Source organism: Amblyraja radiata, chromosome 7 (genome assembly GCF_010909765.2).
Source record: "Amblyraja radiata isolate CabotCenter1 chromosome 7, sAmbRad1.1.pri, whole genome shotgun sequence".
Classification (NCBI taxonomy): Eukaryota; Metazoa; Chordata; class Chondrichthyes; order Rajiformes; family Rajidae; genus Amblyraja; species Amblyraja radiata.
In genome coordinates this window covers 7041587-7057241 of record NC_045962.1, presented here as the reverse complement: position 1 = coordinate 7057241, position 15655 = coordinate 7041587, and the positions used below count along the sequence as shown (strand labels likewise).

At 44.5% G+C, this 15655-nt stretch overlaps 1 protein-coding gene across 1 annotated transcript in view; it reads right to left on the bottom strand.

The window, feature by feature from the left end:
* LOC116974988 (collagen alpha-3(VI) chain-like) overlaps positions 1-15655 on the bottom strand; it is a 158709-nt gene that overhangs the window by 94646 nt on the left and 48408 nt on the right. Inside the window, exons 8-11 of the mRNA XM_033023629.1 lie at positions 14428-15018; positions 8444-9034; positions 6492-7082; positions 3769-4359 (exon numbers count right to left, since the gene is read on the bottom strand). Of these exons, the coding sequence (XP_032879520.1) occupies positions 3769-4359; positions 6492-7082; positions 8444-9034; positions 14428-15018 (2364 nt within the window). The remainder of the gene's footprint in view (positions 1-3768; positions 4360-6491; positions 7083-8443; positions 9035-14427; positions 15019-15655) is intronic.

Below are 15655 nucleotides of genomic sequence, written 5' to 3'. Positions count from 1 at the left end.
TGTGCATTCACCCTATCTATTCGGTTCATGATTTGATAGGTCTCTGTATGATTACTCCTTGATAAAAATACATCAATAGATGCTCCTGAACACATCATCAGTGATGTAACCTGGGGTCATTGGGTGTTTCAGGTCTTTCAACATCAGACACCCTCACCCAGGTGACCCAGCCATGGTTGAGCAGACCACGACCTGTGTTCAGGTGGCATTCGCTCCTCCCCATGGACCTCCTCTCCTGATCCAGAGCCATCTCAAGGCCTTCTCCGCTGCCTCTGTGGTGTTCCTGATGGCTCTTCTCCTCTCCATTCCATTGATGCCCAGTGTGCTCAAGGCTTTGTTGAGTGATTGCCCTGCAAAACCTTTGCAGCCAACCTCGATGGGCATACACCTTGGCTTCCAGCCCTTCGGCAGTCTATGACCAGTTTTTTGTTCTTCTTCCTCTCGTGGGCCTCCTCCAGACGGTCCTCCCACGGCACTGTCAGTTCCAACAAGACGATGTTTTTGGTCGCCTCTGAGACCAGGAGGATGTCTGACCTCAGGGTGGTCGTGGCAATGTGCTGTGGGAACTTCAGCTGTTTCACCAAGTCTACCGAAAGCTGTCAGTCCTGCGCAGTCGCCAGAATTCCCGACGGATTCCTTAGTCTCCTGCGCTCCAAGAAATAACGTTCGAGCATACCCAACCTCCCCTATAGATCAGGCCCTCAAGGTCTGGCAACATCCTCGTAAATCTTCTCTGCACTCCTTCCAGCTTATTGGTCTCCCTTCTATAGATGGTGGTCAAAACTGAACGTAATATTCCCAATGTGGCCTCACCAGCATCCTGTGCAACAGCAGCACAACAGCCCAACCTTTATACTCAATAAAATACCAAACGCATTCTTTACCACCCTATCTACCCATGACGCCACATTCAGAGAACCATGTACCTGTAGCCCTGGATCCCACTATTCCACGTCACACCACAGGGCTCTACCATTCACTGTGAAGATCCTGTCTGGTTTGACTTCCAAAAATGAAACTCCTTGCACTTATCTGCATTAAAATGCTTTAACCACTCTTCAGCCCACTTGCCCAACTGATCAAGTTCCTGCTGTAAGGTTTGAAAACCATCTGTCCATAATCAAGTCTACGATACCACCTACATTAGTGGTGGAAAGCATTAGAAAGATTCTGAAGTACGGGATTTATGTACATTTGGAAAAGCACGGGCACCTTAAGGCTTGTCAGCATGGCTTTGTGCATGGGAAATCATAGCTCATGAATTTGATTGAGTTTTTTTGAAAAGGTGATGAAGAGCATTGTTAAGGGCAGGGTGGAAGACATTGCCCTAGAAAATCTTTTGGCAAAATCCAACATGGTGGGCTAGTATGGAGTGTTTCTGTGGTCAGATGGTATGGAAGGATGGAACACATGGTATCCAGTAGGATTCAGCAAACTGAATACACAATCAGTCTAAAGAAGGGTCTCAACTGAAAACATCGCTCATTCCTCCTATCCAGAGATGCTGCCTGACCTGCTGAGCTATTCTGGCATTTTGTGTCTAAATTCAGTGTAAACCAGCAACTGAAGTTCCTTCCTATACAATCAGCTTGGTGGTTGAAGGAAGATGATGGTGGAGGGGATTTGATTCTCAGATTGCAGGCCTCTGGTCAGTGGGGTGGCCCTGAGATCAGTGTTATATCTGTTTTTGTTTGCTCTGTATATTAATGAAATGAATGAGACTTTAAGTGGTGCGCTTAGTAAGTTTCCAGATGACACCACAACCGGTAGTTTGTTGGAGAGTGAAGAAGTTTGTCTACGGTTACCATAGAACATTGATTAGTACAGCACAGGAATGGGCCCTTCAGCCCACAATGTTAGTGCTGAACATGATGCCAAGTTAAACTGACCTCACGTGATCCATATCCCTCTATTCCCTGCACTTCCATGCACCTAACTCAAGGGTTCCCAACCTGGGGTCAATTTATTTATTCCCCAGGGGGGAAATTTATTGATTCTGGATTTGTACATAAGTTTTCTCATTGACTGACTGTGTTTGGTTCTGGTATTAGTTGTCATTAGTTGTTCATAAATAAGTGAAATAACATTGTTATGTGCTATTAAAGTTGCCAGGGGTAAACGGGATGAAAAAGGTTGGGAACCCCTGATTTATCTTAAAGCTTCCCACTTGCCACCATTATAACTGCCTCCACCATCATAATTTCATATAGTTCTATCAAGTCCCTGCTCAACTTCTGACATTCCAGAGAAAATAATCCAAGTTTGTAGCTAACTTTCTGAACTTTTCTGAGCATTCGGGTGTAAGTGCACATCGAGAGACTTGGACAGTGCTCGAGTGAGAGTCTATGCCTCACAGCCGTAGAGTGTGTGAAAGGTCAGTTCAAAATATCAGTTGGAGGGACCACATCACCAACGCCCAGCTCTACGGGGAGGTTCCACCTCTGACCGAGAAGATCAGGTGGAGATGGATGAGGCTCGCTGGTCACTGCCACTGCCCCCCAGAAATGGCAGCAAACAGGGTTGTGCTGTGGGAACCCATTCTTGGAAGACGTGACCCGGGACGGCCGATCAAGACGATGCTGAAGACGTTGATGGAAGACGCACATGTAAAGGCAAAAGAGGAGCTTGCCAGCTGCATGGAGGACAGAGATGTGTGGTGCGCCCATCACCGTGCCCGTCGGAAACCAGCACCACTGCATCGCTAATGTATTCAACAATTTAATAACAATTTAATAATAATAATAATAATAATAATAATAATAATAATAATAATAATTATAATAATAATAATAATAATTATTATTATTATAATAATTATAATAATAATAATAATAATAATTATTATTATTATTATTATTATTATTATTATTATTATTATTATTATTAAATTGTTATTAAATTGTTGAATTATTATTATTATTATTATTATTATTATTATTATTATTATTATTATTATTATTATTATTATTATTATATTATTATTATTATTATTATTATTGAAGCTAACACCCTCTCAACCAGGCAGCATCTGGTAAGCCTCCTATTCACTTTCCCCAAAACCTCTACATCTTTACTGTAATGGGGTGCCCAGAACTGCACGCAATACTCCAAATGCAGCCTATCCAAAGTCCTATAAAGCTGCAACATGACTCCCTGCCTCTTACATTCAATGCCCTCAGCAATGAGAAAGGAACTGCAGGTGCTTGCTGGTTTAAACCGAAGATGGACACAACAGGCTGGAGTAACTCGTCGGGTCAGACAGCATCTCTGGAGGAAAGGAATAGGTGACGTTTTGTGTCAAAACCCATGTTCAGGCTGTTTTAATGTCTTTCAATTTTGGAGTGCAATGTAGATTGATTGAAAGATACAGCAGCCTGCCCTTCAGCCCACCTAGTGCACACTGATCAGACTAAACGGTAATTTGCTGAGGTTAATTAACCTGTAAACCTGCATGTGGGAGGAAATGGGAGCACACAGAGAAAACCACGTGGTCATAAGGTCATAGGATCATAAGTGATAGGAGCAGAATTAGGCCATCCGGCCCATCAGGTCTACTCCGCCATTCAATCATGGCTGATCTATCTCGCCTTCCTAACCCCACATTCTCCCACCTTCTCCTCATAACCCTTGACATGGTGGTCACAGGGAGAACGTGCAAACTCCACACCGACAACATCCGAGGTATCTAACACGGAGGCAGCCACTCTACCAGCTACACCACTTTACCGCACGGATATTTTTCCTTTAAACTGGAACTGGCACTCTCACCTCTTTTCTCAGTTGTGTAGATATTCTTGATCTCAGATAGCCCCATCTGTTTCAATGACCTTTGCAGCTGCTGCAAATTCAATTCTTGCAGGTCATCCACCTTGAAGTTATATCTCGCGGACAGTGAAATCTGCAGCAGTTCATTTTCATCTGCGTCTCCTGAGCCAATGCTGATGGGTGCTACCCCGGCCTCTTTCAGTGCCAGGGCTGCCTGACCAACATCATCAGCCGACCTGCTGGCAGTGATGAGGATCAAGAACTGGGGCACTCCTTCCTCCAATCTGCTCGAAGCAGATTTAGTGAACATGTTCTGCGTGACGTACTCCAGTGCTTTCCCAGTGTTGGCAATTTGCCCTCCTGCTTGCCTGAGGTTATTTACCACATCCACCAGATCTCTTTTTGTCGTGTGGCTGTTTAGGTAGAAGTTGACTCTGGGATCTTCGCTGTACTGAACCAACCCTACTCTGACGTCGTCACTTCCAATGTCAAGGCTGTTGACCACACTCAAGATGAATCTTTGAATTGCGGGAAAGATTGGTCGGACATTTTCAGATCCATCGATGAGGAATACAATATCCCTCTGAACAGCACCTGCAGGAAATTAATAGAAATTAATAAAAAAATTAAATCCCTTACACGTCAATTTGCTGATCACATCTATGTTATCGCTTTGGGATTTCATACTTCCTTGCTTTAATTGTTTTTCCAACATTGGAGAATTGTTTCAACAGGATATTGTCTGGCTTGGTGGGCTGGAGCAGTAGACAAAGATGGGGCAAGCTTGGACTTTGTTCAATGGAGCTGAAGAGACTAGGAGTTGACATTGCAGAGTCAGCAAGATTAGGAAAGGCATGGTTGTTAGATAGCAAGAGTCTGGTTCTCCAGGTTGAAGTGTGTAAACACAGAGGGTGTGGGTTGAGGATGAGAGGGTGGATGTTTATGCAGCAAGCCACAGAACAAAGTAGACCCTTGCCTACCAGGTATTCAGACTCTCCAATGGGTTTTGAAAGGTTCATTGGAAGCCATCTCATGGACATTGTGCCATAGAGTTGGACAGTGCACAGCGCATAGAGTTGGACATGTGGCAATATCAGAGCCTTATCACTATTCAAATGTTTGGAGACTCTAGAGACTAGAAATTTTCAACAAGCAGACAATTTCAGACCTGAGAAAGTAGCTATTTCTCCTTCTGCAAATATTATGTGACCTGCTCAAAGTTTCCAACAGATTTTTATTTTATTTCAGTGAATTTTGCTTTGCGATGCATACACACTTTAAACTGGGAATGGCACTCTCACATTATCTGATCTTTATTGAGGCATGTTATTGTTGACTCCAGTGTTTCCGCATTGCTGTATAAAAATCAATGATCCTATAACAGTGGAAATGTCTCTAATGAGCATTTCAAGAGCCGTTAGAGGGTCTGGATACCTGGTGTCCAAAGGTTAACCTTATTATGTGGCATGTTACGTGTTCCGATGGTGGGGGGGAGAACAGGGAAGACCTGGCATGGGACACTTTGTAACTTTGTAAGTGCCCTTTAAGTGGCGACTATTTGCATACCTTGGGTATACAAGCAAAGAATTTCACTGTGACTTGTCACATGTTTCAATAAAGTATGCAATTCAATTCAATTCTATTCAATTCAATATGAACGACAGACTTGAAATGTAGCTTCTATGATAGATGTCGGACATCAGTTGTTACCAAAGATCCTAGAGGAGCAAGATAGACCACTCCTCCAAAATCTAATGGACTGACGTGTGTAGAACGTAACGGAACGTCACGGCCGCCATTTGTTTATGCCAAACGCGACATCTTTGGTAGCGGGGACGGACTCCACAATTATACAATCTGCTCTTACATCAGGTCGCAGGGAAGAGCAAAGATACTAGAGGCTCCTCTAGTATCTTTGGGGGAAGAGGACGTTTCCTCCACTCCTGAGTTGATCCAGGACTGATTCTCGGTCCCCCCGATACCAGATGGAGGTGGCCGGCACCACGCTCTCTGTTCGGCGGGAGAGCCTCAAGCGTCTGCCTGCGGTCAGCGCTCCCGAGGCAGCGGGCAATGCTCCTCTAGTATCTTTGGTGTAATACGTTCCAAAGATTGATCCGCTCAATCAACTTTGGTGTAATCAGTGTTGTAGGAAACAGTATTTTATATAGCATCCATCACTTCACATATTTAGTTAATATTATTGTAAATGTTATTAATATTGTAAATTGCAGCTCAATAAAATGGCGTCATGTCATACCCATGTCATACTACGCTTTTTTCGCAGAGTGGCGCATCTTGCTCTGCTCTATAATCTTTGGTTGTTACAGGGAAGAAGTCTGTTGTAGGATTTCATTCCAGATCCATCAATCTTTGCTCCTTCAAGGCAAATTTTACCTGACGTGCTGATAGTTTCCAGCATCTTTAAATGTTGCAGTGTAAATATAGATTGATAGTTTGAAAAATACAGCAGGGAAACCTACCCTTCAGCCGACTCAAACCACAACGCTCATACCAAAGGGGAAATTTACAGAGGCCAATGCATCTACATGTGAGATTAGGATGCGGGAGCAAATGGGAGCACTCGGAGAAACCCACATGGTCGCAGGGAGTACATGCAAACTCCACACCGACAGCATTCAAAGTATCTGACACAGACGCAGCCTCTCTACCAGCTACACTACCTTTCTGCTCTGATATTTTTCCTTTAAACTGGAAATGGCACTCACCTCTTTTCTCAGTTGTGTAGATATTCTTGATCTCGGTTATCCTCATGTGTTTCAAGGGCCTCTCCAGCAGCTGCAAATCCACGTTCTGCAGGTCATCCACCCTGAAGTTATATCTCGGGGACAGTGAAATCTGCAGCAGTTCATTTTCATCTGCGTCTCCTGAGCCAATGCTGAAGGGTGCTACCCCGGCCTCTTTCAGTGCCTGGGCTGCCTGACCAACATCATCGGCCGACCTGCTGGCAGTGATGAGGATCAAGAACTGGGGCACTCCTTCCTCCAATCTGCTCCCAGCATTTCTAGTGAAGATGTTCTGCGTGACGTACTCCAGTGCTTTCCCAGTGTTGGCAATTTGCCCTCCTGCTTGCCTGAGGTTATTTACTGCATCCAACAGATCTCTTTTTGTCGTGTGGCTGTTTAGTGAGAATTGGGCTCTGGGATCTTCGCTGTACTGAACCAACCCTACTCTGACTTTGTCACTTCCAATGTCAAGGCTGTTGACCACACTCGAGATGAATCTTTGAATTGCGGGAAAGACTGGTCTGACATTTTCAGATCCATCGATGAGGAACACAATATCCCTCTGAACAGCACCTGCAGGAAACAGATAATGGAAATTAATTTAAAAATTAAATTATTAACAGCAAGGCAATTTGCCCATCACATTTGTATTATATAACCATATAACCATATAACAATTACAGCACGGAAACAGGCCATCTCGGCCCTTCTAGTCCGTGCTGAACACGTATTCTCCCCTAGTCCCATCTACCTGCACTCAGACCATAACCCTCCATTCCTTTCCCGTCCATATAACTATCCAATTTATTTTTAAATGATAAAATCGAACCTGCCTCCACCACCTCCACTGGAAGCTCATTCCACACAGCTACCACTCTCTGAGTAAAGAAGTTCCCCCTCATGTTACCCCTAAACTTCTGTCCCTTAATTCTCAAGTCATGTCCCCTTGTTTGAATCTTCCCTACTCTCAGTGGGAAAAGCTTATCCACACCAACTCTGTCTATCCCTCATCATTTTAAAGACCTCTTATCAAGTCCCCCCTTAACCTTCTGCGCTCCAATGAATAAAGCCCTAACTTATTTAACGTTTCTCTGTAACTTAGTTGCTGAAACCCAGGCAACATTCTAGTAAATCTCCTCTGTACTCTCTCTATTTTGTTGACATCCTTCCTATAATTAGGCGACCAAAATTGTACACCATACTCCAGAATTGGCCTCACCAATCCTTGTACAATTTTAACATTACATCCCAGCTTCTATACTCAATGCTCTGATTTATAAAGGCCAGCACACCAAAAGCTTTCTTTACCACCCTATCTACATGAGATTCCACCTTTGGTGTAATCAGTGTTGTAGGGAACAGTGTTTTATATAGCATCCATCACTTCACATATTTAGTTAATATTATTGTAAATTTTATTAATATTGTAAATTGCAGCTCAATAAAATGGCGTCATGTCATACCCATGTCATACTACGCTTTTTTCGCAGAGTGGCGCACCTTGCTCTGCTCTATAATCTTTGGTTGTTACAGGGAAGAAGTCTGTTGTAGGATTTCATTCCAGATCCATCAATCTTTGCTCCTTCAAGGCAAATTTTACCTGACGTGCTGATAGTTTCCAGCATCTTTAAATGTTGCAGTGTAAATATAGATTGATAGTTTGAAAAATACAGCAGGGAAACCTACCCTTCAGCCGACCCAAACCACAACGCTCATACCAAAGGGAAAATTTACAGAGGCCAATGCATCTACATGTGAGATTAGGATGCGGGAGCAAATGGGAGCACTCGGAGAAACCCACATGGTCGCAGGGAGTACATGCAAACTCCACACCGACAGCATTCAAAGTATCTGACACAGACGCAGCCTCTCTACCAGCTACACTACCTTGCTGCTCTGATATTTTTCCTTTAAACTGGAAATGGCACACTCACCTCTTTTCTCAGTTGTGTAGATATTCTTGATCTCGGTTATCCTCATGTGTTTCAAGGGCCTCTCCAGCTGCTGCAAATCCACGTTCTGCAGGTCATCCACCCTGAAGTTATATCTCGGGGAGAGTGAAATCTGCAGCAGTTGACTTTCATCTGCGTCTCCTGAGCCAATGCTGAAGGGTGCTACCCCGGCCTCTTTCAGTGCCAGGGCTGCCTGACCAACATCATCGGCCGACCTGCTGGCAGTGATGAGGATCAAGAACTGGGGCACTCCTTCCTCCAATCTGCTCCCAGCATTTCTAGTGAAGATGTTCTGCGTGACGTACTCCAGTGCTTTCCCAGTGTTGGCAATTTGCCCTCCTGCTTGCCTGAGGTTATTTACTGCATCCAACAGATCTCTTTTTGTCGTGTGGCTGTTTAGTGAGAATTGGGCTCTGGGATCTTCGCTGTACTGAACCAACCCTACTCTGACTTTGTCACTTCCAATGTCAAGGCTGTTGACCACACTCGAGATGAATCTTTGAATTGCGGGAAAGACTGGTCTGACATTTTCAGATCCATCGATGAGGAACACAATATCCCTCTGAACAGCACCTGCAGGAAACAGATAATGGAAATTAATTAAAAAATTAAATTATTAACAGCAAGGCAATTTGCCCATCACATTTGTATTATATAACCATATAACCATATAACAATTACAGCACGGAAACAGGCCATCTCGGCCCTTCTAGTCCGTGCTGAACACGTATTCTCCCCTAGTCCCATCTACCTGCACTCAGACCATAACCCTCCATTCCTTTCCCGTCCATATAACTATCCAATTTATTTTTAAATGATAAAATCGAACCTGCCTCCACCACCTTCACTGGAAGCTCATTCCACACAGCTACCACTCTCTGAGTAAAGAAGTTCCCCTTCATGTTACCCCTAAACTTCTGTCCCTTAATTCTCAAGTCATGTCCTCTTGTTTGAATCTTCCCTACTCTCAGCGGGAAAAGCTTATCCACGTCAACTCTGTCTATCCCTCTCATCATTTTAAAGACCTCTATCAAGTCCCCCCTTAACCTTCTGCGCTCCAAAGAATAAAGACCTAACTTGTTCAACCTTTCTCTGTAACTTAGTTGCTGAAACCCAGGCAACATTCTAGTAAATCTCCTCTGTACTCTCTCTATTTTGTTGACATCCTTCCTATAATTAAGCGACCAAAATTGTACAACATACTCCAGAATTGGCCTCACCAATGCCTTGTACAATTTTAACATTACATCCCAACTTCTATACTCAATGCTCTGATTTATAAAGGCCAGCACACCAAAAGTTTTCTTTACCACCCTATCTACATGAGATTCCACCTTCAGGGAACTGTGCACAGTTATTCCTAGATCCCTCTGTTCAACTGCATTCCTCAATTCCCTACCATTTACCATGTACGTCCTATTTTGATTTGTTCTGCCAAGATGTAGCTCCTCACACTTATCAGCATTAAACTCCATCTGCCATCTTTCAGCCCACTCTTCCAACTGGCATAGATCTCTCTGTAGACTTTGAAAATCTACTTCATTATCCACAACACCACCTATCTTCGTATCATCTGCATACTTACTAATCCAATTTACCACACCATCATCCAGATCATTGATGTACATGACAAACAACAGTGGACCCAACACAGATCCCTGTGGCACCCCACTAGTCACTGGCCTCCAACCTGACAAACAGCCATCTACCATTACTCTCTGGCATCTCCCATTCAGCCACTGTTGAATCCATCTTGCTACTCCACCATTAATACCCAACAATTGAACCATCTTAACCAACCTTCCATGAGGAACCTTGTCAAAGGCCTTACTGAAGTCCATATATACAACATCCACTGCTTTACCCTCATCAATTTCCCGAGTAACCTCTTCATAAAATTCAAGAAGATTAGTCAAACATGACCTTCCAGGCACAAATCCATGTTGACTGTTCCTAATCAGACCCTGTTTATCCAGATGCTTATATATATTATCTCTAAGTATCCTTTCCATTAATTTGCCCACCACTGACGTCAAACTAACAGGTCTATAATTGCTAGGTTTACTCTTAGACCCCTTTTTAAACAATGAAACAACATACGCAGTACGCCAATCCTCCGGCACTATTCCCGTTTCTAATGACATTTGAAATATTTCTGTCATAGCCCCTGCTATTTCTACACTAACTTCCCTCAATGTCCTAGGGAATATCCTGTCCGGACCTGGAGACTTATACACTTTTATATTTTTTTAAAGTGTCAGTACTTCCTCTTCTTTGAATTTCATAGTTTCCATAGCTACTCTACTTGTTTCCCTTACCTCACATAATTCAATATCCTTCTCCTTGGTGAATACCGAAGAAAAGAAATTGTTCAATATCTCCCCCATCTCTTTTGGCTCTGCAGATAGCTGTCCACTCTGACTCTCTAATGGACCAATTTTATCCCTAGTTATCCTTTTGCTATTAATATAGCTGTAGAAACCCTTTGGATTTACTTTCACCTTACTTGCCAAAGCAACCTCATATTTTCTTTTAGCTTTTCTAATTTCTTTCTTAAGATTCTTTTTACATTCTTTATACTCCTCAAGCACCTCATTTACTCCATGCTGCCTATAATTATTGTAGATCTCTCTCTTTTTCCGAACCAAGTGTCCAATTTCCCTTGAAAACCATGGCTCTTTCCAATTTTTACTATTTCCTTTCAACCGAACAGGGACATAAATATTCTGTACTCTTAACATTTCACCTTTAAATGTCCTCCATTTCTCTTCCACATCTTTCCCATAAAACAAAATGTCCCAATTCACTCCTTTTAAATCCTTTCGCATCTCCTCAAAGTTAGCCTTTCTCCAATCAAAAATCTCAACCCTAGGTCCAGTTCTGACCCTCTCCATAATTATATTGAAACTAATGGTATTGTGATCACTGGACCCGAACTGATCCCCAACGCATACCTCTGCCACCTGACCTGTCTCATTTCCTAACAGGAGGTCCAGCACTGCCCCTTCTCTAGTAGGTATCTCTATGTATTGCTGCAAAAAACTATCCTGCACACATTTTACAAACTCCAAACCATCCAGCCCATTTACAGAATGTGTTTCCCAGTCTATGTGTGGAAAATTGAAATCTCCCACAATCACTACCTTGTGCTTACTACTAATATCTGCAATCTCCTTACATATTTGCTCTTCCAATTCTCGCTCCCCATTTGGCGGTTTATAATACACCCCTATAAGTGTTGCTACCCCTTTCCCATTTCTCAGTTCCACCCAAATAGCCTCCCTAGACGAGCCCTCTAATCTATCCTGCCAAAGCACTGCTGTAATATCTTCCCTGATAAGCAATGCAACACCTCCACCTCTTGCCCCTCCAATTCTATCACACCTGAAGCAACGAAATCCTGGAATATTTAGTTTCCAATCACAGCCCTCCTGCAACCATGTTTCACTGATCGCCACAACATCATACTTCCAGGTGTCAATCCAGGCTCTAAGTTTATCCACCTTTCTTACAATGCTCCTAGCATTAAAATATACACATTTAAGAAACCCACCCCCTCTTATTATCTGTTTATTATCTTTTTCTTCTTTCTTCCCTACATTTTGGGTCAGAGTGCTACCATTCTCTGCCTCCTGCCTCACACACTGACTGCTAGCTTTCCCAATTTGAGTCCCTCCCCCCAAACGTTCTAGTTTAAAGTCTCCCCAGTAGCCTTTGCAAATCTCCCCGCCAGGATATTGGTCCCCCTCGAGTTCAAGTGCAACCCGTCCTTTCTGTACAGTTCGCACCTTCCCCAAAAGAGGTCCCAATGATCCAGAAACTTGAATCCATACCCACTGCACCAGTCCCTCATTCACGCATTTATTCTCCACCTCGCTCCATTCCTACTCTCACTGTCGCGTGGCACAGGCAGTAATCCTGAGATTGTTACCTTTGCAGTCCTTCTCCTTAACTCTCTTCCTAACTCCCTAAATTCTCCTTTCAGGACCTCTTCTCTTTTTTTACCTATGTCGTTGGTACCTATATGTACCACAACCTCACGCTCCTCTCCCTCCCATTTCAGGATATCTTGGACACGTTCAGACACATCCCTGACCCTGGCACCAGGGAGGCAAACTACCATCCGGGTCTCCTGACTGCATCCACAGAATCGCCTATCCGACCCCCTGACTATAGAGTCCCCTATTACAATTGCCCTCCTCTTCTTTTCCTTACCCTTCTGAGCAACAGGACCGGTCTTTGTGCCGGAGGCCTGGCCGCTGTCGCTACCCCCAGGTAGGCTGTCTCCCCCAACCGTACTCAAACATGAGTACTTATTTTCAAGGTGTACAGGCACCGGGGTACTCACCAGTCCCTGCCACTGCCCATTGCCCTTCCTAACTGTGACCCAGTTGTCTGCCTCCCATGGTCTTGGAGTGACCACCTCCCTATAACTCCTCTCTATGACCTCCTCGCTCTCCCTGACCAGACAGAGGTCATCGAGCTGCTGCTCCAGGTTCCTAACACGGTCCCTTAGGAGCCCCATCTCGACGCACCTGGCGCAGATGTGGACGTCTGGAGCGCACTCAGACTCCATGACCTCCCACATCTGACATCCAGAACAGTAAACTGCCCTGGCCCTCATTCTCCCTTTGTAATGTCATATTTCTACCCATTTCCTTGCTTTAGTTACTGTTTCAACAACAGCCTGGAAAGACAAATAAATACCATGGAAGCCACCAGAGCATAATTTGATAATGGGTTTAACATGATTAGGCATGAGCGATTGGAGAAAAATTTCAACAGGTTATTGAGGACAGACACAAAAAGCTGGAATAACTCAACCGGGTCAGACCGCATCTCCGGAGAAAAGGATTAGGTGACGTTTCGGTTCGAGACCCTCCCTCAGTCTGAAGAAGTGTCCCAACATGAAACATCATCTATTCCTTTTCTCCAGAGATGCTGTCTGACCAGCTGGGTTTCTCCAGCTTTTTGTGTCTTTCTTCGGTTTAAACCGGCATCTGCCTTTTCCTTCCTGCACATTTTGTCAACAGGATGTTGCCTAGATTGTTGGGCTTGAGTAGCAGACAAAGATGGGGCAGACTAGGACTACTTTCCCAGGAATTAGGAGGTGATATGATAGAGTCGCAAAAATTAGGAAAGGCATGGTCATGTTAGATAACAAGAGTCTGGTTCTTCAGGTTGAAGTGTGAAAAAATGGAGGGTGTGGGTTGAGGATGAGAGGAAAGATGCAACAAATCACAGAACAAGGTTGACACTTGCCTACCAGGTAATCAAACTCCAATGGCTTTTGAAAGGTTCATTGGAAGCCATTTCATGGACATTGTGTTATAGAGTTGTACAGTGCACAGCTGTGGCAATATCAGAGCCTTAAGGGCCTGTCCCACCAGCATATGATTGCATGCGTCCAGCGCGACCAAGCGGCAAAATCCCGCGCGGCAACGGCCTGTCGGCCCGCAGACGCATTGAGGGCGTACGCAGCCTCGACGGGCGTACGCAGCGTCTCAACGTCGTACGCAGCGTCATGACTTCGTACGCAGCGTCTTGGCGGCGTACGCCTAGAGCGTGGCGTTGCGCGATGACGTCACTGCCCAGCGTGCCGTGATGATGTCACCGCCCGACGCCGTGCGACATCCAAATTTAGTCGGCCCGCCTCCTGCCCAGATGTCGGGACCAGCCCCGCACAACTCCATACGCCTCTGCGGTTCGAAGTGGGACCGGCCCCGCGAGGCCGAACGCCTCAAGCGACCACGTTTGGTCGCGCTAGACGCATGTAATCGCATGCTGGAGGGACAGGCCCTTTATCACTATTGAAATGGTTGGAGACTCTCGTGATTAAACAAGCAGACAATTTCAGACTCACACCGACAACACCGGAGGTATCTAACACGGAGGCAGCCACTCTACCAGCTACACCACTTTGCCGCACGGATATTTTTCCTTTAAACTGGAAATGGCACGCTCACCTCTTTTCTCAGTTGTGTAGATATTCTTGATCTCGGTTATCCTCATCTGTTTCAATGACTCCTCGAACTGCTGCAATTCTATGTTCTGTAGGTCATCCACCCTGAAGTTATGTCTCGGGGACAGTGAAATCTGCAGCAGTTCATTTTCATCTGCGTCTCCTGAGCCAATGCTGAAGGGTGCTACCCCGGCCTCTTTCAGTGTCAGGGCTGCCTGACCAACATCATCGGCCGACCTGCTGGCAGTGATGAGGATCAAGAACTGGGGCACTCCTTCCTTCAATCTGCTCCCAGTATTTCTAGTGAAGAGGTTCTGCATGACGTACTCCAGTGCTTTCCCAGTGTTGGCAATTTGCCCTCCAGCTTGGCTGAGGTTATTTATCACATCCACCAGATCTCTTTTTGTCGTGTAGCTGTTTAGGTAGAATTGGGCTCTGGGATCTTCGCTGTACTGAACCAACCCTACTCTGACTTTGTCACTTCCAATGTCAAGGCTGTTGACCATTCTCACGATGAATTTTTGAATTGCGGCAAAGAATGGTCTAACATTTTCAGATCCATCGATGACGAACACAACATCCCTCTTAACATCATCTATTGAAATGGAATAAAATATTTCGGATAGTTAGATGTTGACTGTAAAAGTCTTATAACTATTGTATAATTTTTCACATCTGGAGTTGGTTGTTGACTGTAATTGTTGAATAAGTGTTGTACAATATTTCAGAACTTAAGGTAGTTTCTCTCTTATTTCCACTGAATAATAACATACAAATTTTTACAAAACATATACCTGAGAATAAGGACAGCAAATGAATATAATGCTGGCATAATAATAATGGATGGGATTTATATAGCGCCTTTCTAATACTCAAGGCGCTTTACATCGCATTATTCATTCACTCCTCAGTCACACTCGGTGGTGGTAAGCTACTTCTGTAGCCACAGCTGCCCTGGGGCAGACTGACGGAAGCGTGGCTGCCAATCTGCGCCTACGGCCCCTCCGACCACCACCAATCACTCACACACATTCACACACATTCACACACAGGCAAAGGTGGGTGAAGTGTCTTGCCCAAGGACACAACGACAGTATGCACTCCAAGCGGGATTCGAACCGGCTACCTTCCGGTTGCCAGCCGAACACTTAGCCCATTGTGCCATCTGTCGTCCCTATTATGAGACTATTAAAGATTAGTTTTTCCTGTAAATCATGCATTCTTGTTTCAAT